This window comes from Petaurus breviceps, unplaced genomic scaffold (genome assembly GCF_028583685.1).
Source record: "Petaurus breviceps papuanus isolate PSGF00001 unplaced genomic scaffold, PetGlider_PUasm1.0 140, whole genome shotgun sequence".
Classification (NCBI taxonomy): Eukaryota; Metazoa; Chordata; class Mammalia; order Diprotodontia; family Petauridae; genus Petaurus; species Petaurus breviceps.
In genome coordinates, this window is record NW_027185698.1 from 52,609,401 (window position 1) to 52,635,062 (window position 25,662).

General features: G+C 41.7%; 2 protein-coding genes across 2 annotated transcripts in view; one reads left to right on the top strand and one right to left on the bottom strand.

The window, feature by feature from the left end:
* TMEM86A (transmembrane protein 86A) overlaps window positions 1-20,473 on the bottom strand; it is a 27,564-nt gene extending 7,091 nt beyond the window's left edge. The window contains exon 1 of the mRNA XM_069073012.1: window positions 19,447-20,473. Within this exon, the coding sequence (XP_068929113.1) occupies window positions 19,447-19,677 (231 nt within the window). The 5' untranslated portion in view covers window positions 19,678-20,473. The remainder of the gene's footprint in view (window positions 1-19,446) is intronic.
* Window positions 18,823-25,662, top strand: part of SPTY2D1 (SPT2 chromatin protein domain containing 1) — a 22,579-nt gene continuing 15,739 nt past the window's right edge. Inside the window, exon 1 of the mRNA XM_069072934.1 lies at window positions 18,823-19,137. Within this exon, the coding sequence (XP_068929035.1) occupies window positions 19,078-19,137 (60 nt within the window). The 5' untranslated portion in view covers window positions 18,823-19,077. The remainder of the gene's footprint in view (window positions 19,138-25,662) is intronic.

Consider the following 25,662-nt stretch of genomic DNA (forward strand, 5'->3'; position numbering starts at 1 on the left):
ATATATATATATATATATATATATATATATATATATATATATATATACAGGTTGTCCCAAAAATCTTAGTGTAGTATTAAGCTTAAAAGGAAAAACAAAATAGATGAAGAATACATATCCCCCAAATAATACCATGTAGTTCCAGAGATCCATCCATCCTCACGTATATCTTAGATCAGTAACTGCTTATGGACAATAACAGTACAACATATTTAGTGGGCTTCAGTAGCCCACTGCTGCAAATGCCTCTCTCTTTACCACCAATTATTTTTCAGATGATTAAATCAGGCAACGCCATGACCTCAGAAGAATCAGAATTGCAGGTGACTCAAAGGCTAATGGAATGATACTCTATAGGAATAAGTAGGCTGAAGCATACTACTAACCATGACTAGCATGAGTGAAGACATACTTAATGATATATATGCCTAAAAATAGTCAGGCTGATTAGGTGCAAATGAGGATTAACAAATGGACAGCTGGGGTGCTGCAGTGGTGGCCCCAAAGATGAAAAGGCCTCTAGTACCTGAGTTAGGGCCTCAGTGGAGGACCTGAAGAAAGACATGGAGGGGAGTCTCACACTGGACGGATGAGAAGACCTAGATGGAGGAGAGTGACTTGCCCCGGGGATTCAAGGCCTGTAAAGATGACATCATGGATTTATTAATATCTATGAAGTATAAGACAGATGGACAGACAGACTAGAATGCACAAAACCAGGCAATTTAAGTCTCAGCTAAAATCCTACACCTGACAGGAAGCCTTCCCCTTCTCTTTAATACTGGTGCCTCACCTTTGTTAATTACTTCCTATTTATCCTGTGTATAGCTTATCTGTTTGCTCCTTTAGGGCAAGAACTGTCTATAGCTGTATCCCAGCATTTCGAACTGTGTCTGGCATATAACCAGTGCTTAATAAATGGGTAATGACTGATCACCCAGATTCACAGCTACAGATACACTTAATGCTTCATTAGTGTGAGTATTCCCTTATTTCATGTAGTTCGAAATTTCTCTGTGCCTTAGTATATACTCGATAATCTTTGTGGGTTGCTTTAGAAGAAAAAAAAAAATTCTTGACTTGCTGGTCAGCCCAGTGGTGATGAGCTTTTCTAAACTGGAGAGCTGGACTTTGACACCAGGCCTGTACCTGAAGCCTTTCCAGCTAGGGTAGGACCTACTGGAGTTCATGCCCCAGAGGCATAGCCTTCATGAACCTGGGCCATCAGGAAGTACTGGCACAGACTTCACAGATCCAGAGTCATAATAACACCCTTGTACATTGCTTTAACATGTTTATAAAATGTTTTCACATGTTGTTTCCCATTGGAGCTTTACGATAACTCTGTGAGGAGGGCACACATACTCCAATACTTCAATGCATCTGTGATCTCTTCTGATCAAACATAATTTCCTCAAAGACACTTTTGTCTTTGTATCCACTTAATAAATGCTTGTTATTGATTGGATGTGCCCCCTCAGAGCTACAACTAGAGCAGAACTCTGCCCTGGGCAATGAAATATAGAAGAATTTAAAAGATTATACAATTTTTTGATGTGTTACCTCTGACATAAAGGCAATCTTTCATGGGGGTGAGAATAACTGAACTTAGCACCTAGTTAAAATAGGAAGCTATCATTTTTAATAGTACCCATCCATGAGAGCCTAGGTCTAATGGCTCATACTCAATACAGTAACTAATTTCCCCTCCCTAGTAACTGAGTTAATATTGCTTCTTATATTATTTTCACACATGAACTACAAAGTTGATTGGAGGGCACTTGACCCAGTTGCTAGTTATAGGTCAGGCCACTCTTACCCAAATCCTTTACAAAATTATCCACAGCAGATCCACCTGTTAACAGACTTCCCCAGGTCTCTTGGCATTATTCCTGTGGGTTCCAAGGCAGCACATGGACCATCCATCTGTTTTCCCTTGATCTGATTACATGACTGCCCCACATGCTGTTGATATTTTAGGCATCTTTTTGCACACAATCCACATGCTGCTGCAGTCTACTTATGTCCACTTTTCATTGTTATATTGTCTTTTTACATGAACTGCAATTTTGATTCCTTAGATATTGTGGTATTCCATGATTCACAACCATCTACTATCAGTGGAAGAATACTGACACTAAAAAGAGGAGACTTTTAGTTCCTTTTATGTTCATGTTTAAGGACACTGAGAACACTACAGAATTTATGCAAATGAAATCCAGCTGGGTCTTCTTTCTGTTCAATCCTGGGACCAGTCAACTGTCTATCTGTAATACCTGTTCAGCACTTATGTGTGGAGGTATGCCTCTCCTCCCTACCTACTTGTTCCAAACCTGAACAAGGTTTGAAGTTCCCTGGATAAGGTCCATTCTTTGACTAGGTGTAAAATTGCTTTGATTTGGGTACTGGATGCCCCATTAACTCCTTTGCTTTAATATTAATGATACCTCCTTAACAAGGTATGAACTTGCCTTCCTTTGCATAGACTGGATATGGGAGATGGAGACAAAAATAACAGCAAGATTTTTATAAGATTAGGTGAATGGCAGAGCCGACATTCCACAATTCCGTGATTTCGGATTTCTGTCTGACAAAATGCCCAAGAAATTGTATAAAGGGGATATCTAGAATCCACAAATACTCCCATTTTACCAGGGAATCTTGAGAACTTAAGGAGAACTTAAAATCTCAAATCCAATTGTGTCTTGATTTCACTGCTCTATCCGGATCCCTGGCTAGGCTTAACTGTTGAATCAAACTGAATCAGAAGAAACCTCTCTCTTCCTGTATCAGGGGAACCCCAAGATCTTCAACCATCAAGGTCAACGAACCATGCAGACCTTGAGACTCCCCTGGGGTATTTGATTTCACAATACCAGGGCTAAAGATATAGTTCTGCCTCTTTCCCCCTCCCCTCCCGCTTCTCATGAACACTCTCCTCTCTCTCCCAACCTTCAATTTTAGCAGCACTCTCTCTAATCTAACAAGACCCAAAGTCTAACCAGGAAAAGTAAGCTTTCAAGTTTATCTTATCATTTCTCTGTATCTAGTCCAGATATCAGAACTAACAAGAGGTTCCCCTTCCTGACTGTGGACTTCCTGACACATGTGGCTGTTAGAATATATGACTCCAAAAAGGAAAAAATGGTTTAATTTTATAAACTTTTATAAAGCTCTAAAAACTTGTTATGGCTCTTCCACTGGGGAGTCAGGGGAACCAAGGAATGAAAGTGGAATGACTGGGACAAAGTAATTTTATGGGCTTTCTTCTTAAATTTAAATTGAATATTTAGGTCATGGGCAGTATGTTCAATGTGGTTGACTAGGGGAGTTGTCATGGAATTGGGGGAAAGATCTAAGTTATAAGAAGTTATTTCAGACAGGTAATAAGGTCTATGGCTCAATGATACTTAAAATAATAATTTATAGCTTGTTTCTAGTGGGAACCCTCTAATTGAGTACCTCCTAATTCCATTCTTTTTCCCTTCTAGTGCCTTTAAGTACCTATAGAGAACTACCCCATACATGAATCAACCTGTACATTTGTTTGTCATGGCACACTAGGGAGCAGTGAGTAGAGTGGAGTGGAAATCATTAAAAGACTTACTTCTGCCACAAGCTCATTTTACCTCTGGGTATAAGATGGTCCCTTTCTAGGGGCAGCTAGGTGGTGAAGTGAATAGAGCACCAGCCCTGCAGTCAGGAGGACTTGAGCTCAAATCTGGCCTCAGATACTTAAAACTAGCCGTGTGACCTTGGGCTAGTCACTTAACCCCAATTGCCCTACCTTTCCCCCTCCAAAAAGATAAATGAATAAACAAACACATATATACATACGAAGATGGTCCCTTCCTGTAGTGCCATCCCGGTTAGGACTTTCTAGAATAGGGAAGATATAAAACTGTTCAACTAAGCTGGGTCCAGGGTGTGAACAAACTGATCACATGAGAAGGATAAAGATATTCAAGCCACATCCTGGGTGTGTTGTTCTCTCCTGGCCAAAGACAACTCTGATGAACAAGTTTCATATAAACCTTACTGATGTCTTATCAGATCTGTTCCTTCATTGATATTGATATAGGAAATTGACACTGAGAGACTGAAGCACCCAACCCTCTGAGTAGAATCAGAAGAGGGACATGACTTCAGGTCTTCCTGTCTCTCAGGTCAGCTCTTGGACCCTTTACCTCACACCTGCCTCTCTTTAAACCTCATTAGCATCTCAGACTGTCTTCCAGTATGTTGCTTTAAAGAAGCATCATCCCCCAGTCAATATCTTCTAGGGCACTAGGGGATGGCTGGGTACCCATGGCAGGACTACACGATGTGGATATTATCTTGGGCAGCATGGACTTTCAGGAACTCTACAAATGTGTGAAGTAGTAGTGGTCATCATCTGTCCCTTTATGCCATTGTCAGCTCCTTTGAACAATTCCTTTCCTAGACCCTCCTAAGATTTCAATCCTTTTCTTCTTTTCAAGAGAGATCTGAATCTTACCGTGTTTCCCCGATAATAAGACCTACCCCGAAAATAAGCCCTATTGAGATTGCTACTGTAGTGAAGGTGATCCCCTGTGCTACACACTACATTACGGTACCCTCTGTATGCACCTTTCCCCCCCCCCCCCATGAAACGCACGCCGCGCTCCGAGCTGCAGCAGTGAGCACGTCATCCTGTTCTTCCCCAGTGATTTGCTTGCTGGTACATTTTTTTGTTCACATTTACCTGTTTATTAAAATTGCTGTCAATGTTCATTAAAATAAGCCCTCCCCTGAAAATAAGCCCTCTGGTGTTTTTCTGTCCAAAAAATTTAATGACAGTGTCTTATTATCGGGGAAACACGGTAGGTCTGATGATTGCAAGTGATCTCATTTATTGAAACTTTATTATAAAACACAAATACCCTCTCCACAAGATAATGATCACATCTCTCCTAAATTCTCTCTTCCCCTGGGAAGGAACATCCCTAATTCCTTCAGTTGGTTTCCAGGCCTCTCACCATCCTGGTAGACAGCCTTCTGTAATCACTCCAGCTCATTAGTGATCTTTGTCAAAGTATTCCAGGGTCGTTTGATGAGGGCAAAGGAGAATCAGACCATGACTGCCATCATCTTGGACACTTCTATACCTCAAAGATCTGTGATTGAATTGGTGTATTCCTTTTCCATAAATGGATCTCAATTCTCTATGTCTCTTTAAGACACTGGGCTTTGAGGCTCTCTGGGGTCAAAAAAATTTAACACTCTGGGGTCAAGCTGGTAAAAAAAAAAACCCTCTGAACACCACAATTCTCTTAATTCACCTTAAAGTCCCAAGGGCTTTTTGGCTGCCAGTTCATGCCTGCTGAGCTGAAAGTAAGGAAAGCTAATAAAAACTAACACTAAAGATTCCAGGAAGGCTAACATCTTATGAGCATTAGCTTAATATGTGAAATCCCAGGAATATCAACATTATTAAAAAGAACAAACTCTTAACTTTTTTTTTTTTGCCTTTTGGAGGGCAATTGGGGTTAAGTAACTTGCCCAAGGTCACACGGCTAGTTTTGTGTGTGTGGGTGTGGGTGTGGGTGTGTGGGTGTTAAGTGTCTTAAGACAGTAGCAGTTTAGTACTCTCTTAGCCAATGACTTGTATTTGTCATATCGCAGGGCAGTAATTGTTTTTGTCCATGACAACACACAAAGACCATCTATTATGATATAGAGGAGTTGTAATGTATATTGGTGGAAAGAGAACCCGTACTGATGAAATCAGAGAACGTCTGAAATGCTCACGTATTACAGGCGACACAGTATTTTCACATCTATGATTTCAGTTAGGTAGCACAGTGGACAGAGTGCTGGACCTGGAAGACTTGAGTTCAAATCTGCCCTCTGACACTTACTAGCAGAGTGATACTGGCAAGTTCCTTTAATCTCTGGCTGCCTCATTCTACTCATGTATAAAATAGGACCAATAATAGCAGTTACCTCCCAAGATTGTTGTGAGGATAAAATGAGATAATATTGCTGAGGTCAGAGCTGGGAGAGTTGGTTCAGATTTGAAAAGAATTCAATTAGACCTTCTCTTTAGCCGATGGGAGTTTTATTGACGCAAAAACATGCAGGCCTAAGACTTAGCAAGGAGCTAAACAAAGGCAATGATACAGAAAAAGGACCAGACTTATATAGCCAGTAAGTTACACAGATGGTGATGTTTTTTTAGGGTTTCTAATGGGAGTTGGAGATTTAGGGACAGGATGAGGAAGATGGATGACACAAGGAAGATGGGAAATTTTGTGACCCTGAATGGAGGGGTGACAAGGAATTTTTATGGTACTGGATAAGGGGGAAGTTTACTTTAGGACGCTCTTAGGCTCAGGAGGGTCTCCCAGAGTACTGAAAAAGCAACCCTTAGTATTATTTTTAACCCTTAGGGCACCTCTGTATTCACATCAATATCATTAAAGCACCATATAAATGCTAGCTATATTATTATCATCTAACCCAAATAACACTGGAAGGGAAACAGAGCAGGTGCTATCCTCATTTGACAGATTAAAAAAAAAAAAAAACTGAGGCCCAGAGAAAGGCAGTAGCCTGACACAGATCAGTGTTAGTGACATAAACCAGCATAGAGTCTCCCAATCCCTTAAATCCAGTGTTTTTCCCTACTGTAATAAAATGCCACAACTAGAATCTGTATGTCCTGATTCCTACACCTACACTCTATTATTAACTAAATTTCACTTATTTTCAAACTAACTTCTTGCCCTCTCATTTATCTCCCCTCTTCCCCAGAAAGTAAGAAAAACAAAATTCTTATTATAAGTATGTATTTGTTGTTCAGTCATTTCAGTCGTGTGCAACTCTCTGTGACCTTATTTGGGGTTTTCTTGGCAAAGATGTTGGAGTGGTTTACCATTTCCTTTTCCAGCTCATTTTACTGATAAGGAAACTGAGGCAAACTGGGTTAAGTGACTTGCCCAGGGTCATACAGCTACTAAGTGTCTGAGATGGGATATGAACTCAAGAAGTGTTCCTGGTTTCAAGCCCAGTGCTCTCTATCCACTACGCCACCTAGCGCCCAAGCGTGTATAGTCAAGCCAGAGTTCCCAAGTTTTGTATGTGTATGTGTAGTTGTTTGAATTAACCAAGACTTGCCTTCTCACCTTCCCCACTCCCATTCCACAACCCCCATTGAGAACACAAGAAAAATAAAACTCATTATAAATATGTATAATTAACCAAAACAATTCTCCACAATGGCCATAAATTAAAAAATATTTATCTCAGTCTACATTCTTAGTCCTTCACTTCTTTGTGTAGGTAACAAGTTTCATCAGTAGTCCTCTAGAAGCCTGGTTGGTCACTGTGCTGATAAAAATTCAGCACAACAGTATTCTATCCCCCTTATATACCATAACTTGTTAGATTCCCCGATTTATGAGCACCTATCTCAGATTCCTATTCTTCACCATCTCAAAAAGAGTTATAAATATTTTTGTACATACTTAGAATTTGTTCTGCTTAGGATTAATCCCTCTATTAATCTGCTCTCCTTCTTGATTCACACTCCCTGCTCCCCCACCTCCCCTTTCTCTCATATTTTGAAATGACCCAAGCCATGCCAATAGTTCTGAGGATCAGTTTATTGAGCTGGCCAGCGATAGTCTCCCAAGAGAACCTTAGGAGAGCTGCCTTGACCATCGGGAGGGGAGGAATATTTAAAGCCAAAAACCACAAAACAGGTGTGGGAAATAAAGTTAGTCTTGTGGGAAGTAAAGTTAGTCTGACAATGGTAGATAAGCACATCGGTTGTAGCCAGGCCTTGGTCTGGACAGTTGTATAGTCCTTGCCCTGATTTATTGTGAGACTCAGATGTCCTGGGTCATTCTGACATCTTATCAGGAAGCATGGCCAGGTCTGTTTCTCACAAGAGAGACAAGAGAGGGGCTCCTGGCTAAGCATGTACTATTTCAGGAAGAATTCAGTAATTTTCCAAACTTGTTACATACAGGGGCTTAGTATGTGAGGCCATGGGCATTTGAATTTCACTGTTAAGTGAAATCACTTTCTTTATCTAACACCTCGTGGGGGTATTCTTCTTAATAATCCAGATGAGTGAGGTTCAAATGTCAGCTACTTCCCCCACACCCTCCTCATTTGCATAGATGTTTATTTGTGCATCCTTAATATATGAAAACTTTCATTTCTCTTTCAATTGAGACAAATGAAAAGTCCAAGAGACATAATTTTTTGTTAATTAATAATCCATTTATTAATTAAGCTAGCAGTCAATAAATTGAGGTCAGTGGTTTTAAATGTTTAATTATCTTTGGAAATGGGGCTATCCCAGAAGATGAAAATCAACTCTGATTGGTTTACAATTAACAAGAGAATAGACATTATAATGAGAAATGGGCTTTTTCTAATGAGGGGCTAGGGAATGTGACTCAGATCTCTACCAACCCAGATGATTCTGCCTCCTGCAATCTATACAAAAAAATCTATTCTCCACCCAGTCCTACCAGAGCTGAATAATGGACTGCAACTCACCTAGATTAAATTTTCTTTACCCTTTAATCAAAAATAAGCTCTCCCAGTTGGGTGGGGTCCAGCCTAAGATTGAGGAATATGTCTCTTAGTCAGCCTTGTCCTTCCCAAGGACTGGGTTTTGAATGAGGAAATAAAAAGAGAAAAAAAAAATCCTACTAATAACTAACTTACTAACTAATTGGTTATTAATAATCAAAAAGGATATTTGGGTCCATATAGAAAACCGGTTATTAATATGTAAGAAAACAATCATTTTTCTCACCCAAAATTCCTCTTCCTCTCCCATTCTTTTCTTTAGATCATCAAGACAACCAAAGTATCCCCAGGCTTTGTCTAAACGGACTTTCTCTGTGAATCTGATGATGACAGGGATCAGTGGTTGGACCTATATGTCACCTCCCCATATTGAACTATATACAGTTTGTTCTTAATTCTTTATCATCGTTCATTCATGTATACCTTTTTATGTTTCATTTCACTCCTATACTTCAAAGTTTTTCCACAACTCTGGTCTTTTCATTAAGACTACTTGGAAGTCTTCTATTTCAATAAAAGTTCATTTTCCCTCTGCATTATGCTCAGTTTCACTGGATGAGTTATTCTTGGCTATAAGCCCATATCCTTTGCCTTCTGGAATATCATATTCCAAGTTCTCTGTTCCTTTATACTGGTGGAGATGTCTGTATGTGATCTTGACTGTGGCTCCTCAGTACTTAAATTATTTCTTTCTAGCTGCTTGCAGTATTTTTTTCAACCAGGAAGCTGGATTTTGGCTATGATGACCCTGGGAGTTTTCATGTTGGGGTTTCTTCCAGAAGGAATGGTGGATTCTTTCTACTTCCACTTTGTCCTCTACCTAGAGATCTGGAAAGTTTATAATTTTTTGAAATAGGAAGTCTAGGCTTTATTTGGTCATGGCATTGACCATTATCATCCAGTGATTCCTAAATTTTTTCTCCTTGATCTATTTTCCAGGTCAGTTGTTTTTGGTAAGAGATACTTTATTCTTCTATTTTTTTAACCTTTTGATTTTGTTTTAACATTTCTTGTTGCCACATCATGAAGACATTGGCTTTTGTTTGTTCCATTAGAATTTCCAGGGAGTTTGTTGCTTTAGCAAGGTTTTATTCCTCTCTCCAATTCTTTCTTCCATAGCTCCCATTTCTTTTCCAATTTTTTCCTCAAACACTGTAATTCCATTTATATTAAAAATTTTTTAACTTTCTAAAAACTCTTGCTTTAGCTCTTCTAGGAATTCTAGTTAAGTTTGTGCCCAGTCTGTGTTTTCCTCTGAGACAATGTTTATGGATGTTTTGGAGTTATTCCCAATTGTTTTTGTGTCTTAAGCATCCCTGCCACCAAAATAGCTCATTATGGTCAGGTTTTTTTTTGTTTGCCCATTCATTTAACTTACTTCCTGACTTTGGATATGATATTAAGGCTGGGCTCTGTAGGTCTGGCCTGGTCACTTTTGGAGGGAAGGTCTGGGCTGATCCTGTTGCTACTGTCTTGAGGTATTAATTAAGTGTTGTGTTATTCCAGGATTTCAGAGACAGGCCAATGACATGCAATCTGTCAGTGTTTCCAAAGTGGTCTGATCCAGGACAAAGTTGGCTTGCTGTACCTCCCTCCTCCTCCCCTTCTAGCTCTGGGTTTGGGTCTGAGCAAGAATAGACTGCTACTGGACTATGGTCCTCTCAGCCAACTGGAAAGCTCTGTTGGCTCACATCAGCAGAACTGTAGCTTCCCCTTCAGTCTGGGATTCCTGCCCTGGTATTCCTCTGCAGGCTGGCCTAGATGCTGGAAAGGAGACCCTGCTTTGCACTTGAGGTCTGAGCCATAACCCTGCTGCTGCTACGAGATTCTGAACTTTCTCATCACCCACGGCCTTCCTGAACCACCACTGCCATGCACCGGTGCTCTTCCTCACTCCACCCTGGATCTGTGACCCAGCAACTGTGTAGTGAGCAACGAAGTTGTCGTTTGGCACTCATCCCCATTGCAGTGCCCTGAGGCAGCCCTAGGGTAGTCTCTCCCTCTAAGAGTGTGTGGGGCATGTCCTAGGCTGACCCTGTCTCCAGTGTCCACAGACCTCCTTGTCTGTCTCCCTATGACAAGCTAGGTTGAACAGAAGATTCACTGTGACTTTTTCTGGATTTCCCCATCATGGTTCAGTCTGATGCATTTTCTAGACCTGTTAAAAGTAAATGGAGATATTTTTGCATTGCTTCCTATCTCCACCATCTCAGCTCTGCCTCTCCATGCTCTTCTATATTAGCTCTAATGATTTGCCTTATTTCAAGCCAAAATATGCTTCCCTGGACCTTCTATCTAATGCCCTCAGTTCTGACCCTTTGGGCGATGCTGAATAAATTTAATCGCTCTTCAACTTAGCTTTTCAGATATTTGGAGGAAGCTATCACCTGTACTATAAGCTTTCTCTTCAGATTAAACATTGCCAGTTCCTTAAAATAACCCTTGTATGTCATGGTTTCAAGTTTTCTCACCTCCTTTGGTGATGTTCCAATTTGCCAATGTCCTCATTAAAAATATGGTGCCCAGGACTGAACACAGTACTCTGCCTATGACCAGAGTCAAACCAGAGAGACCATCATCCCCCTCATTCTAGACATTCTGCTTCTATTAATGTAGCCTAAGACTACCTCAATACTTTTAGCTGCTATCAATACATCTGTTGGCTCACTTAGGGACCTTGTAATTCCCTAGTAAGTCCCAGACCTTTTTTTGCCCAAACTCGTTATCCCACTACACTGTCCCCATCCTATACAGTTGATATGAGTCCAGTTGATTTTTTTTAACCTAAGTGAAGGATTTTACATTTATTTCTGCTAAAATTTCATCTTGAATAGCTGTGTGACCCTGGGCAAGTCACTTAACCTCAGTGACTTTGACCCCCCCCAAAAAAAAATTCATCATGAAAGTTAGTATAGCCAAGCAGATAGAAAGCTGGACTCTGAATAAGGAAGAACTGTGTTCAAATTGTGTTCCTGACATATTCGATACAACTACAGCCAAGTGACTTAACCTTTCCCTCAGGCAATACTCAAATTTATAATCAGTTGCAAGAAGTTACTCATACCAATGAATCACAAGACTAAACCAAAATGAAATTTTTTTTATTAGATTTGACCTATAATTATAGTCTGTGAAGATATTTTTGGATCTCACTCTGTCATCCAATGTCTTAATAATAATGCCTCCCAGTTTTACATCATCTGCAAATTTATTTGTCTGAGGATAAACATAAGGACCCAGGGGCCTGGGTAGAAATATTAGTAATGCTCAGAGGCAGAAAGACAGAGTTGGAGAGAGAAGATAACAGTAAGGCATAAGGAATGGAACACACAAAGACATTTGTGCCTGGTGAGAAAACAAGACCCCCTCTTACAGAACCAAGACAAGAACCCTGAATTTGAAGCAATCAGGTCTGGGGAAGGCCTCTATTTATAAGAACAGAAATGCTTCAGAAGTCTGTCAATATTGATCAACTTGACAATGACTGTTTCTGAACAGGTGTTAGGGTTCAAAGGTAACTTGAGATATTTTCCCTCCCCCTTAATCCCTTCGATCAAAATAAAAGGATTAAAAATAAGACCAGGCACTCCCCAACTGATAAATGGTTAAAGGATATAAACAGGCAGTTTTCTGATGAAGAAATTAAATCTATCTATAGTCACACGAAAAAATGCTCTAACTCACTATTGATTAGAGAAATGCAAATTAAAACAACCCTGAGGTACCACTTCACTTCTATAAAGTTGGCCAATATGACAGAAAAGGAAAATGATAAATGTTGGAGAGACATGGGAAAATTGGGACACTAATGCATTGTTGGTGGAGTTCTGAATTGATCCATTCTGGGGAGCAATTTGGTGCTATGCCTAAAGGGTTATTATAAAAACATGCATACCCTTTGATCCAGCAATACCACCATTAGGTCTATATACCAAAAGAGATCATAAAAAAGGGAAAAGGATCCACATGTACAAAATTATTTACAGCAGCTCTTTTTGTGGTGGCAAAAAGAATTAGAAATTGATAGGATGCCTATCAACTGGGGAATGGATGAATAAGTTGTGGTATGCAAATGTAATGGAATACTACTGTTCCATAAGAAATGATGAGCATGCAGACTTCAGAAAAACCTGGAAAGACTTGCATGAACTGATGCTAAGGCAATTGAGCAGACCCAGGAGAATATTGTACACAGTAACAACATTGAGAGATGACCGACTTTATTAGATTTAGCTCTTTTCAGCAATGCAACGATCTAAGAAAATTCCAAAAAACTCATGATGTAAAATGCTATCCACATCCAGAGAAAGAACTATGGAGTCTGAATGCAGATTGAAGCATACTATGTTCTCTTTTTTTGTTTTCTTTTTCTTTCCTATTTTTCGTTTTGGTTCTGCTTCTTTCACAACATGGTCTAATGTGGAAATATGTTTAATATGATTGTATATGTATACTCTATATCAGACTGCTTGCCATCTTGGGAAGGGGGAAAGGAAGGTAGAGTGAAGAAAAAAATTTGGAACTCAAAATCTTATAAAAATAAATTTTGAAAGCTATCTTTACATATAATCAGAAAAAATAAAATACTATTGAGGGAAAAACACATTTAAAATATAAAACTAGGGCTATTATTCCTTCAGAGATCAGGAGATAGGTAAGATGGGAAGAGAGGAAAGACAATTTTCTGAGAGCAGTGAATTTATCCCACAAAGAACCCTGCCATGATTACTCAATTATCAGGCTTTCCTACAAAAAGTATAGATTTTACTTCCTCAAATGGACCTGAACAGATAACTCTATCTCCTTCCCACCTAGATTCAACTATGTCCCTCATTCCAAACCTTTATCTCCTCCTGCCTTCCTAAATCTATCCTAGACTGTCATGTTCTTCCCAGATCATTCATTTCTTCTTCTTCTCTTTCTTCTTCCCCCTAATACCCATGTCCATCCAGACACTCATGTGGTTCCTTTTAGATTTCTCCATGACCCTACCCAACTCTTCCCCCAGGATATAGTTAATAGATACAAAGATAGATAGATAGAGATATATAATGTATACATACACAAACCTACATAAACATACATACTTTTGGACACACACATATATACATATAAATGTAACCAAACATCTCCTCCCAGACTCCTATGTCACCAGCACCTCCCTTCTGATCCTTCATTAACCCCCTACCTGGCCCCCCATTTTGCCCTCACACCCAGACTCCCCCTCCTCATCCATACTCCTTTGCTCCTCCCCAAGGACTCCCATATTCAAGCAATTTGTATATGCAGAGAGAGGCAGGAAAAGCCTGACAAGGAGATTCCTTCCAGACACTTAGAAAAACACCACCAAGGAAGTAAAGCAAAGGGGAGAGTTTGCAAAGGCCTCAGAACTTTACCCGTTCTAAGCAGGAATCAAGTAGATCTCATATTTGTAAACATCTACTTTTTTCTGTAATTTTAAACCTGGGGCTAGACCCTTTCCTTCTCAATTCAGTCATTCCAATTCCACAAATGTGTATCAAGTGTCAGTATGTGGAGAGGAAAGGGGTGGGGAGGAGACTGGTGGTGGAGGTCAATTATAGTATCCAACTGGGCTAGAGGTAAAAAAAGAAGATAACTAGAAATTTTCCTTTCTTCATCTGACCATAACTGGTCACCCTCAGAAAGGGCCTGTTCTAAAGGGTATGTGGGAAGGGGGGAGTGTAACCCAGGGCAACTTTTACCCACTCAGAAATGAAATAAAATTCCAAATTCTCCAAAGAGTAGGAAAACTGGTGCTCATCACCATCTGCCCCCCTTCCCAATCCCATCATTACACCCCCTCCTCCCACCCTAGATGTTGATCTGTATGAAGGACCTCAGCAGGTAGATATGAGGGAATTTAGTACTGGTTTCCAGTGAGGAAATAGGTTCACAGTTCATCATGAAGGACTAATGGACAAATGTCATGTTCTACATGAAGTAAATGAGAAGTTGGGTGGCTAGCAGACATCCCTGTACCAAACCGTGGACACAAAACATGGACTGAAATGGTTTGGCTTTACCTGAAACTGAAAATGCAGAGACAGATTCTTAACCAACCAACCTTCCATCCTTTCGGTCTTACTATTTTGCAATACACAAATAGCTCACATTTACATAGTGCTTTGGAGTTCGGCAGCATTTTATGCAGAGCTCAGGTGATACACCCACCCTGGGGAGTAGGAAGCCTAAGTATATTATTGTTGGTGCTTAATGACTGAAATGAACTGAATTTCAGAGATTAGGAAACTGAAGTTCACAGAAACTAAATAATTTGTCTAAAGCCTCCTTGAGGTAGAACACTCCTGGGTCTTCCGACTGGAATCAAAGAATGTCAGAATTGGAAAAGCCATCTGAGGCCACCTAGTCCAGCCTGTACCTGAACAGAAGTGGTTTATTACAATCCAAAAATGAGGGGATCCTCCCAAAAGGGGGTGAAGGGCTTACTCTGTTCATCCTTGATTTCTCCCAACGAATTCACTGCTTCCTACTTGTCCACTGAGAGATGTGGATGTGGAAGAGAGTACCTCTCAGCCCTGGTGCTTCTTTAAGGGAAGGGAACCCTCCTAATGGTCCCTACTAGGTCAGAGCAAATATGTCCAGCTCTTTGTATGCTCATGGGAAAAGACCACGCTGTCAGAAACTGGGGAGTAATGCATCAATTACACTTTAACTTAGCCACATGGAGACAGTAGACCAGACATGGACAGTGAAAGAGTAGTGGAAGGAGGCAGACAGCATGGGAAAGAAAAGGGAGAGGAAGAGGGGCACAGATAATTGCTGATGTAACCGGATCAGATTTGGGAGCACTGGGGGTCAAATGGAGAAGCAGGAGTTTGGGGTTCCATTTTAGACAATTTTGGTAGTGGGGACAAATTGTCATTCATGCCACCTTAGTTGAAGTTCATTAACATATCAACATTACCTTGGGGATCCCTCATTTACATAACACGTAGCTGGTTGTGCATGTCTGGAGGCTATCTGTGACTTTAGTTCAGGCAGCTTTGTGGAACCAAGGAGTCATTACAATGCAGTCTCTCTGGCTTCCCTTTATTTAGCATAAAGTCTCAGGATAATTTATGGCATTTGTAAGTGACTTATAGGCCCCCTTAATTTATGAGAGTTTTCAAGTGACTGCTATGTTCTCCTTTACATTTGTATTTCCTACTATTGTTACTTTACACTAATTACTGATATATTTACCATACTAACTGGCTGGAAGGTGGGTGATTAGGGGACCAGAACAAGATACCATTTCCACACCAGAGCCTTCTCTAACATGCCCAAGGGGCCATTCAGATTCTACTTGGAGACCTTGGGTGAAGGGGAATCCAATACCTCCCCATCACTTCTGGACAGCTTTAATTATTTGAAAGTTTTTCCTATATTAGCCTAAAGTTCTCTCCAACTTTTACTCTTTGCTCCTGGTTTTGTTTTCTTGGGTTAAACAGGACAAGTTTAATTCATCTTCCAAGTGACAGCACTTCACATAAAGACAACTTCCATAAGACCTCATGACCCTCCTTCCTTCTCTTTCCCACCACCAAGTCCCCTCTTCTCTAGGCTAAACATCTCTAGATTTTTTTTCAAGTGACCTCCAGAAAGTAGAAACTTCCTCTACCAATGCAGATTAATCAGCACCTTCTCTCCAATTTGTAATCTTAGAGAATTACCTGGGGGGAAGTGAAGTTCAGTGAGTAAATATTTCTTGAATGAAATATCACTTTCCTCATGACTATGCACATAGATACCCTCATAAAGACATGTTTTGAGCCTCTCAGATTCATAAACAGAGAAACAAAGAGCCCAAGGAATTTAGTTTTGGGACCTGAAGAGACGCTGAAAGGAGTTATATAAACATTACAATCAGAATAAAAATTTTAAATCATAACCAAAGAGGGCTTTTGGCAGTAATATTGTCATCTTTAGCAAAGAGGGGTGGAGATATTAATTTATATTGTTTTCTCTAGAAAATACACATGCATTTATGCTGAGTTGCATTCATCATTAAGGCCTTTCTCCTCCAGTATGTCTTGGTATATAAGTTTATTTCCCCCTCAAATAAATCTCTTTTAGAGATACATCTTGGGTGTGGCCTTTCTCCTTTTCCCATTTCTAGCGCTGATGCTGGGTTACTACATGATGTTAACCTTCAAGGGGAAGGCATTACCAGGGAAAATTTGGGAACTGAAAAGTGTAGGAGAAACATTTCCTCCTTTTAAAACTCTCCAAACAGAGAGGCCTCATTCCATGTGAGTGGCCCTAATTTAACAAAGTAGATATTACTCTATTCGAAAAAATAAGTGATTGGATCTTGGAGGGTGTGGGTTGGTAGCCTATGCACAGTTTTGTTTTTAAAATCAAATAGAGACACTACTGGTGATTCCTCAGAGACCTGTCTCCAATTCCAGAAAAGAACTCATTGACAATCTGAATCAAGACCACAATTCCTATAACAGCTGCATGGAATGGAGAGAATGATAGCTCTGGATATCTGTAAGGACTGCACCAAGTAAATAACCCAAGGTATCTTTAAGCTGACTAGTCCTAGACCAGGCTCTGGCACAATTCTTCCAGAACCCCTTAATATTGCCCTTCACACAGATGAAGAGATGAAGTATAACTTACTGGACCTACTAAGTACATCTAGGTCTAGCAGATACAAGCTAAGTCTTTATTACCAAATTCCAGAATGTTAAGAGTGTGAAGGTGCTCTTTAAAAGATCACCGAATCCAGCCCTCTCATGCTACAGTTAAATGGAAAGAACAAAATGGAAACACAGTGCTGTGTAATGTTGTAATGAGATCTATAATTTTCTTATTAATTGCTCTAAATAATGATGGTACTGTGTATAACTATTATTTAGGTGACTTTTAGGGAAGCTGTTGGAGCTTCCCCATTTTCTAGAGGACCCTGACTTGGAAGCTGAGGTTGCAGCTTAAATGATCAACTCGAACCCAACATGATAACGACCCCTGCTTCTGAGCAAACCGAACCAGGGGCCCACCTGGCTTCTACTCCTGGCCACATTAACCCTGGTTCTGTGCCCCTCTAAACGACCACAAGGCTCAACGACCCTAACGACTTGGAGGCTGTTCACATATGACCCAAGAATGTTTTGTGGTCAAGCCGTTTGTGGTTTTCACACTTAAAACCCTATCCCTGTATAAGGGGGCAAGTGGGAAATCAAACTTATGTTAATTTCTGATTCCTGGCTCTCCTGTGTCCAGCCTGCTCTGTTCTGCCCCAGCTATCCACAGGCTCGAGGCTGGTCTGGTCCCATTGACATTAAAGTGGACAAGCATGGATCCACATAAAAGACACAAAAATGCCATCTCCTCCCTTTCTTGCAAATAAGAGGGATGATGAAGGTGGCACACAGCACGTACAGTGAAAACAGACTGAGGTGGCTGGTTTTGCTTTTTTTTCCTTTATTCTCCATTAGTGTAGTTAGCTTCCCTACTTGAATAGGTCAGATATATTTGGAAATCAAAAGGATGTACAAGCAGATTACGATGTTTTAAAATATAAACTCTTTAAGTTTGGGAAGTTTGGGGCTTTTCGACATTCTCCCTGACATCTTGGGGCCACTTCTAGAACTCCCTCCCGATCAATGATCAATCGCCAACCGCCCCCGCCCTGCTCACCACGATCTCTTACAGCCCCTTTCGAGGTCCTTGGCTTTTAGTTAACAGCCTCCGCTCATTCTGAACTAAAGGTGGAAACCTAGAAGGGGTCTGGATCTCAGGTCCTCCCGCCTTCGGGCACCAGGGAATGGGTGGGCACTGGGGAGAGTTTAAAATAGCGCGCGAACGCAAAACAGAAGGGCTCTCGAGCCCCGGGGGGAGCCAGGGTTCTAAGGCAGTGGGCGCGCGCATCCAGCGTCCTACAAGAAGCCGGCTCCTGGAGATACAATTCAGTTCAGCTCGAGAGAAGGGACCGGACCGCAGCCGATTCGGATCGCGGCCCCAGCAAGACGCCCACCACCGGACCCAAGAGAACACTGGACCCCACGATTCGGTCGTGCCAAACAGTCAAGCTCAAGCCTGGATAGCCGAACCGATCACCTCCAACTTCCGCAGACCAAGGCGCCTGTGCGCCGCTCTGCTCACTCACCACCCCTGAACTTCAGCCGAGCGTTTCATTGGTCCACGAAGGGTTTGATCCCGCCCTTCCAAGCGGTCGCCAAAGGCCGAAAGTCACCTGACCCTCTTTAACGTGTATCCGGTGTGGAGTGCGGAAGCTCTCCCGAGTGACGCACGAAACGGGGTGACGCAACCGAAATATTATAGGTTGCCCCGGCACGGGGGAGGGCAGAGTGCGGGCTGAGGGGGTCTTCCAAATTTGGAAAGCGCCGGAAGTAGACGTGGGGTGGAGGGCGCGGGTTAGGGAGCTCAGGGGGCAGCTGTAGCAGTCCGGGCGCCCGGCTGCGCCCGCGAGCCTCCGTGCTGCCCTGGCCCGGCCGGTCCACAAGGCTTGGCACCATGGACTTCCGGGACATCCTGATGGTGGCATCGGAGCAGCAGGGACTCAACATCATCCCGGTAAGTGAAGCCTCCAGGAGCGCGGGGGGTGGGGAGGGGGGAGGGAAGTTCAGCCCCTGCCCTCGCTCGGGGACGGCCGTGGGCAGGCGGCCGCCCGGCCGGATCGGGGGACGTCCGACCGGAGCCGGGGACGCCCGGGACTTGGGTACCCGGCCGCTGCCGCGCGCCGACCCCTCTGCTAACGGCCGCGGGGGCAGGGGGTGTCGGGGGAAAGGCGCCTACTAAGTGCTGGTCGCCTCGCATATGCCTGAGTCAGGTCCCCTTCCCCCGTCGGAGCCTGTCTCCATTATAAAACGAAAGGGACATCACCTCTCTAGTTGCTTCCAGCGAGAAACTCCGGGCTCGGCTGGAGTCGGGGGCTGTGAGCGAAGTTCTCCGGTTAGAGAAGACGGACGGGGAAGTTTGTTGTGTTGTTTGCGCGTATGCCCCCAACGCGCCCACCGGCTGCCTGTGAGCGAGCGCTGCCCCGTGCTTGCCCAGCCGTAGATGGGTGGCTTGGCCGTCCCCCGGCTTGACACGCTTTTTTTTTTTTGTCTCCATCTGGTCGCGTGATAACCGAGGCTTGCTGGTGGCAGTCGGGGATGGCTTGGGTCTCACTTTTTGCGTCCCCTCCCACTCTGTTGCAGCAGCCAATGAGATGATGAGTTCCCTCCCCCCCACCACCTGGAGTTGTCACCTTTTCTGCTGAGCCTACCAAAGGAAATGTAAATAGTACAGTTAATGGAGTTAAGAGTGGGAAACTTGTTGGAAAATTAAGCAGATTTGTGATTCTAAGTGCCTCCTGTGAGCAGCGCACTGTGCTCGATATATGGCAAAAAGTGTAGCTAAGGCGGTACCCAGCCTCCCAGGCCATCTCATGATCTTACTCTTCCAATAGCATACATACACAATTAGCCGTGATAAAAAAGAATAGGTAAGAGCATAAAGGCGATGCAAGAGGAGGGGTTCTATGAGTCCCTTGGAGAGAACAGCCATTACTCATTTGTATCCGTAGAATCTGGTGGGTTCAATTCATGTCAGCCCTGAAGGGCTATGGGAAATTGTCTTTCCCGTGGGACTTTGCTGTCCCTAGGTAGAACACCTGCTCAACTTGCTGTAACCATGTTACATGTTCCAAGAATGGTATAGGGTAACTGAGTGGCAGTGGATAGAGCCCCGGATGTGGAATCAAGGAAAACTTGAGCCCAGATTCAGTAACTGTGTGACAAGTTAGTTAACCTTGAAGTGCCCACCAGAAGTTATACACCAAAGCCCCCTCCCAGTCACAATCTGCGAGAAAGGGGCCCCTACCAGGGTCCCTGGAAACCATCTGATAGGCCACAGTAGTGAGGGAACTTTTCACCTGTGTTGCTAGAAACATGCCCCAGATACAGGTGTTTTTGTTTGTATCCAGGGCTTTGCTACGGTAGGTAATCAAGGCTTTGCTAGAAACGGCATTATGCCCCTTGAAATTTGCTCTGCAGAAGGCTCCAGGCTGTCTTCCCTGCTGGGAGGCAGTCGCTGGCTAAATAAACACTCCTATCAAATTGTGATTGGCTTTGCTGTCCTGTTTCTGCTCCATTGTCCACTTCAACCTCTCTCGGCTTCAGTTTCCTCATCAGTAAAATGGGGGCACTAGCACCAATCTCCCAGCGTTTTAGTAAGGTCCAGATGAAGTGTGTTGTAAAGAACTCACTGGCAGATGTTAGAATAAAGGATGCCTTGGTAAAGAAACATTGCTACTCTAGTTTTGAGGAGGTAGAATTTGGGTTCTGTGGCGAATCCAATGGGCTGAAGGGTGGGAGACTGGAAGCATAGAATACCAAGACGCTTGAGGTAATAAGACCCTAAAATATCTGGGGGGCAGTGAGAAATCTATTTCTGTTTGAGCATGGAAGTAGGCTGAAGCAAAATTACGGAAGGTCATAAATATTACCTGTTGCCTAGCCAAGTAAGGAAGTTTAAACTTTGCCTGGTATGCATTAAAAAGTAGGAGTGATAAGGCCATGTCTTTGCATAAGTAAGGGAGTTGTTTGGTAGTAATGGGAAGAATGTTTTGGGGGGAAGTTTGGAGTCAAACAGTCCTTGTCATTAATGAAGGTACTGTAGCACTGGGAATAAGGACGAGTCTTGGTGAGACTTTTGGGGAGAATCCAAGTGAGAATGAATGATTGGTGGTTCTACTGACAGTGAAGTCAAAAGAACAAATATAGGGGAAATATAAACAGAATCTCTGCCAAAAATAGCTTATGTAGTGATAGTAGCTAGAATTTATATAGTGCTTTGAGATTTGCAAAGTGCTTTTTGCAAATAGTACTTCATTTTATCCTCGAAACATTCCCTGGGAGCTAGGCTTTATTATCGTCACTGTACAAATAAGGAAACTGAGGCAGGCAACAGTTAAGTGACTTTCCCAGAGACCTGCAATGAGCAAGAATTTGAGGCTCGGGGCGGGTAGGTGGCGCAGTGAATAGAGCACCGGCCCTGGAATCAAGAGGTCCTGAGTTCAAATCCAACCTCAGACACTTGACACAAAAACTAGCCGTGTGACCTTGGGCAAGTCACTTAACCCCAATTGCCTTCCAAAAAAATTTAATCTGAGGCTCGATCATCCTGTCTCCAGGTCTAGCACTCCATCCACTGAAACCCCTTAGTTGCCTAAATATATATAGTATAGTATAGAGCTGATAGTTGAAACCATGGAAGTAAATTTGATTTCCAAAGGAGAGCATGTAAAGAAAGAAAGTGGCTGAAGACAGACCAAGACCCTTGGATGGATACACATGTAAGGGTTTAGAAAGCTGAAAGAACAGTAGAGAAAGCTAGGAGATCCAGTATGGTTTGTGACCTGTCTGAACCCAAAGGAAGAGAGAATCCTGAGAGCAAGGTCAAATGAAAGAAAAATAAAACTTTGGTGTCAGCTATTACCTTTTCACATATAAATTGGCCGTTTCTGTATCCTTTTGATATTGCTCACAGCCCAGGTGCATGGTAGTAAAGCTCATGGTGATACCTGTGGTTTGAATAGTCAGGAATAGAAAGTAAACATCTGTGCTAATTCAAATCAGCTGGAATTTATTGAGCACCCTATGTCTCTATCTGAAAGACTATTTGTAATGTGCAGTTTGTCTTTATCAACTTTTTTTTTTTTTTACCTTTGAGGTCCTCCAAAATTTCTCTCGAGAATTGTACAATAGCCAAATAATTTTTTAAAATACACACATACCTCCAAAAAGCCTTACTGATCAGGTTTTTGGTTTTTGTTTGCTTTTTGGAGGGGGGAAGGTAGGGCAATTGGGGTTGTGACTTGCCCAAGGTCACAGGGCTAGTTTTGTGTTAAGTGTCTGAGGTAGGATTTGAATTTGGGTCTTCCTGTCTCTAGGACTGGTGCTCTAGTCACTGTGCCACCTAGCTGCCCCACCAGTCAGTTTTTAAAAGACTCTTAAAAGGTTTTTTTTTTTTTAATAAAAGCTGTTTTTTGTTTTTGTTTTTTCTAAAGTGCTATGACTAAACACTTTCCTAAACCATGAGTCATTAATTCTGCTGGTCAGAACTGTACCTCTGAAATCTTGGGAAAATAGGATTATTTCCAGTTTGTATGAACTTCCTAGATAGGTCAGTATAGAATCCAGTAAGCCTTACTTCCTTTTTTTTTTTTTTAGCCAATCCAAAGGTTCAAGAAGTGGAATTGTATTTTTCTAAACAATGTTTTGTGTGTAAATTGGCTCTATATTTCCACCCAAAACTGTTGGCTTTGGCTTTAATACTGAAGCATCCATCCGTTCATCCAGTTTTCAGAATAAATGTTATAAACCTGTCTTAATTAGTTGCTTGAGTGACTAACTGGTGATGATATGAGTAGAAAAAATCCTGGATTGAGAGGAGACATAGGTTTGCTATTAACTCACTGTGTGACTTAAGCATCATTTAACTTCTCTGGGCCTTAGATGCTTCATCTGTAAAATCAGGAAGTTGAGCTAGATGTTCTCTAAAGGCTCTTTCAGCTCCAAAATTGTCTTATAATAATGAAAACAATAAGAGTTTAACATTTATATAGCGCTTACTGTGCGCCACGCACTAAGCTGAGAACAGTTTTTCCTTCATGGTTTTTGGTGTTTTTTTCTTGTTTGTTTTTTACAGCTAAGCCTCCCATGTACAGAGCTATAAAGTTTAGAACTTACAAGTCCTGATTCCCAGGCTCTGCTCTGGGGGAGTGCCTGGCTTCAGAGATAAGTAGAAGGGACTGGTCTGGTACATTAAAACCAAGAAATAATGATAGTTTCATTTAAAGATCTGAGTGCCCAGCTGCCTCAAACACCTGTACAAACTACTCAGACCCTTATGTTTGTTACATCTTTTGGGAGTTGGTTGTGAGGGGAGTGATTACTGTCATGGTTGACTTCAGAAACAAAACAAAGCTTTCCAAGAGGAAATAGTTCTGCTTTTATTTTTCTTTTTAAAGAGAAAACTCTTAAAGCAAAGACAGGGTTGCATCATGCCTAAAAAAAAAAATTGGGTATCCTGAATTATTTCCCAGTGGAAAACTAAGAAAATAACAGTTGATTCTGAGATGATGTAACCAGTTAAACTTTATATTAAGGGCAAAAAACTGTTAAATCTGAATAACCTTATGAAATTTACCAATTCAGGTTTATGTCTTGCTGCTTTTCCTGTCCTCTCCCCCTCTCCCACCAGAAGACCATAATAATAATAATAAATAATCATAAAGTGCTGGTTTAGATCCCTCAGAAAAGAATCTAATTAGATTTCTTCTGCATGGTCACAGAGGTCAGAACTAGGACCATTGTGGGGGTGGGGTACAGTGAAAGTTTCTAACAAACAAGATTTCAACTCAGTATAAGGAAAAACTTTATAGTAGTTTGAGGAAGTCTCTTTGGAGGCTTCCAAAGCCTGCAAACTTGCTAGAGGTCCCAAACTGCTGATATCATTTCTTTTCTCTGCCTCTCACAGCTGTACCACAGTCATAAGAGTATTTTGGAGTATCAAATTCTGGGTGTGGGGGGACTAGCTGAGTGCAAAGGCATGGAGGACTATGGAGGGAGGGTCTTTCATATGTGTGGAACATCAAAAAATAAGCAAGCCAGTATGGATGACTAAATAACCTAGTACTGTAAGACTTGGAAAGGTATAGGAAAAAGCCAGGCTTTGAAGAGGTTTAAATTTCAAAGGGGAAAAAAAAAGGCAGGAAAGTAAGGAAGGGGGAGGGGAGGGAATAGTCACAAGTAAAAGAAATTCCCTGCTCCTGAAGAGGGTATATTAAAAGAGGTGAAAAAGAAAAGATCTTAAGGGATCTCCTCTTAGACAGTTGGAGAATGGCCAAACCAGTAGTGGTATATAAACATAAGAGAATATTATTGCACTGGAAGAAATGACAAAAGAATCTTGAGTGGTAATGGCCTGACAAAGGTGAAGTGAGCAAACTGGGACAAAAATTTATACAAAGACAGCAGTAATAAAGAAAAACAACTTTTAAAGGCTTAAGAATTCTGATCTCAAACAGTGACCATCTGTGTTTCTGGAAGACCCATGATGAGGCATGGTGTAACTACCCCCAGACCAAAAGTTAATAACAGAGACATTTTGGACATGGCTGCTCTGAATTCATTATGCTCATTTGTTACAAGGGTTGGATTTTTTTTTTCCTTTCCGTTAATTGGGTTTAAGGGACAGGGGAAGAGAGGCTAGCAATAAATGACACCCTCCAATAAGAGGGTCATTGTAACATTTTTTAAAAATGCATAAGGGAACACACACAGGGACTTTTTTTTAAATTAAATTACAGAATTATTTTTATAAAAACAAGCAATATGAAATGGAGATTTATGGTTTTATGTAGACTCTTCTTTATTATGCAAATGTTCTTTTTTGGTGTTAAATTTTTTTTTTAAAGCAATTGGAGTTAAGTAACTTGTCCTAGGTTACGCAGCCAGTTATTTTTGTGTGAGTGTTAAGTATCTGAGGCCAGAACTGATCCCAGATCCTCCCGACTCCAGGGCCGGCACTCTTACTCACTGTGCCCCCTAGCCGCCCTAGTGTTAATTTTTTTAAGTAAAAATTTCGAACAAAAGGGTATTTATTTTATTCTAGATACAGTAGGGAGCCTCTGGAGTTGAGGGGAGTGGGGTATGACGTGATGAGACCTGAACTTTAGGAAAGTCACTTTGGCAGCCATGGAAAAGAGACTTGAGGCAGGGAAACCAAATTAGGATGTCATTGTAGTAGGCCAGGGAAGAGGTGGTGAGGACCTGAACCAGGTGGTGACTGTGTAAGTGGAGAGGGGGGAACTTCTGCTGAAGAGGTTGTAGAGATAGAAATAAAAGGATTGACAGCGTGGATTTGGTATGTGAGGGGAGAGTGAAGAATATAGTGTTGAGATTGCTATCCTGAATGTGACTGGAAAAATAGTGCCACCCTCAACAGTAATAAAGGGTGAGTTTGGGGAAAAAGTTAATGAGTTCTGTTTTGGTTGTGTTGAGTTTGAGATGACATCTGATTTTAAATGTCCAGTGAGCATTTGATATGGGA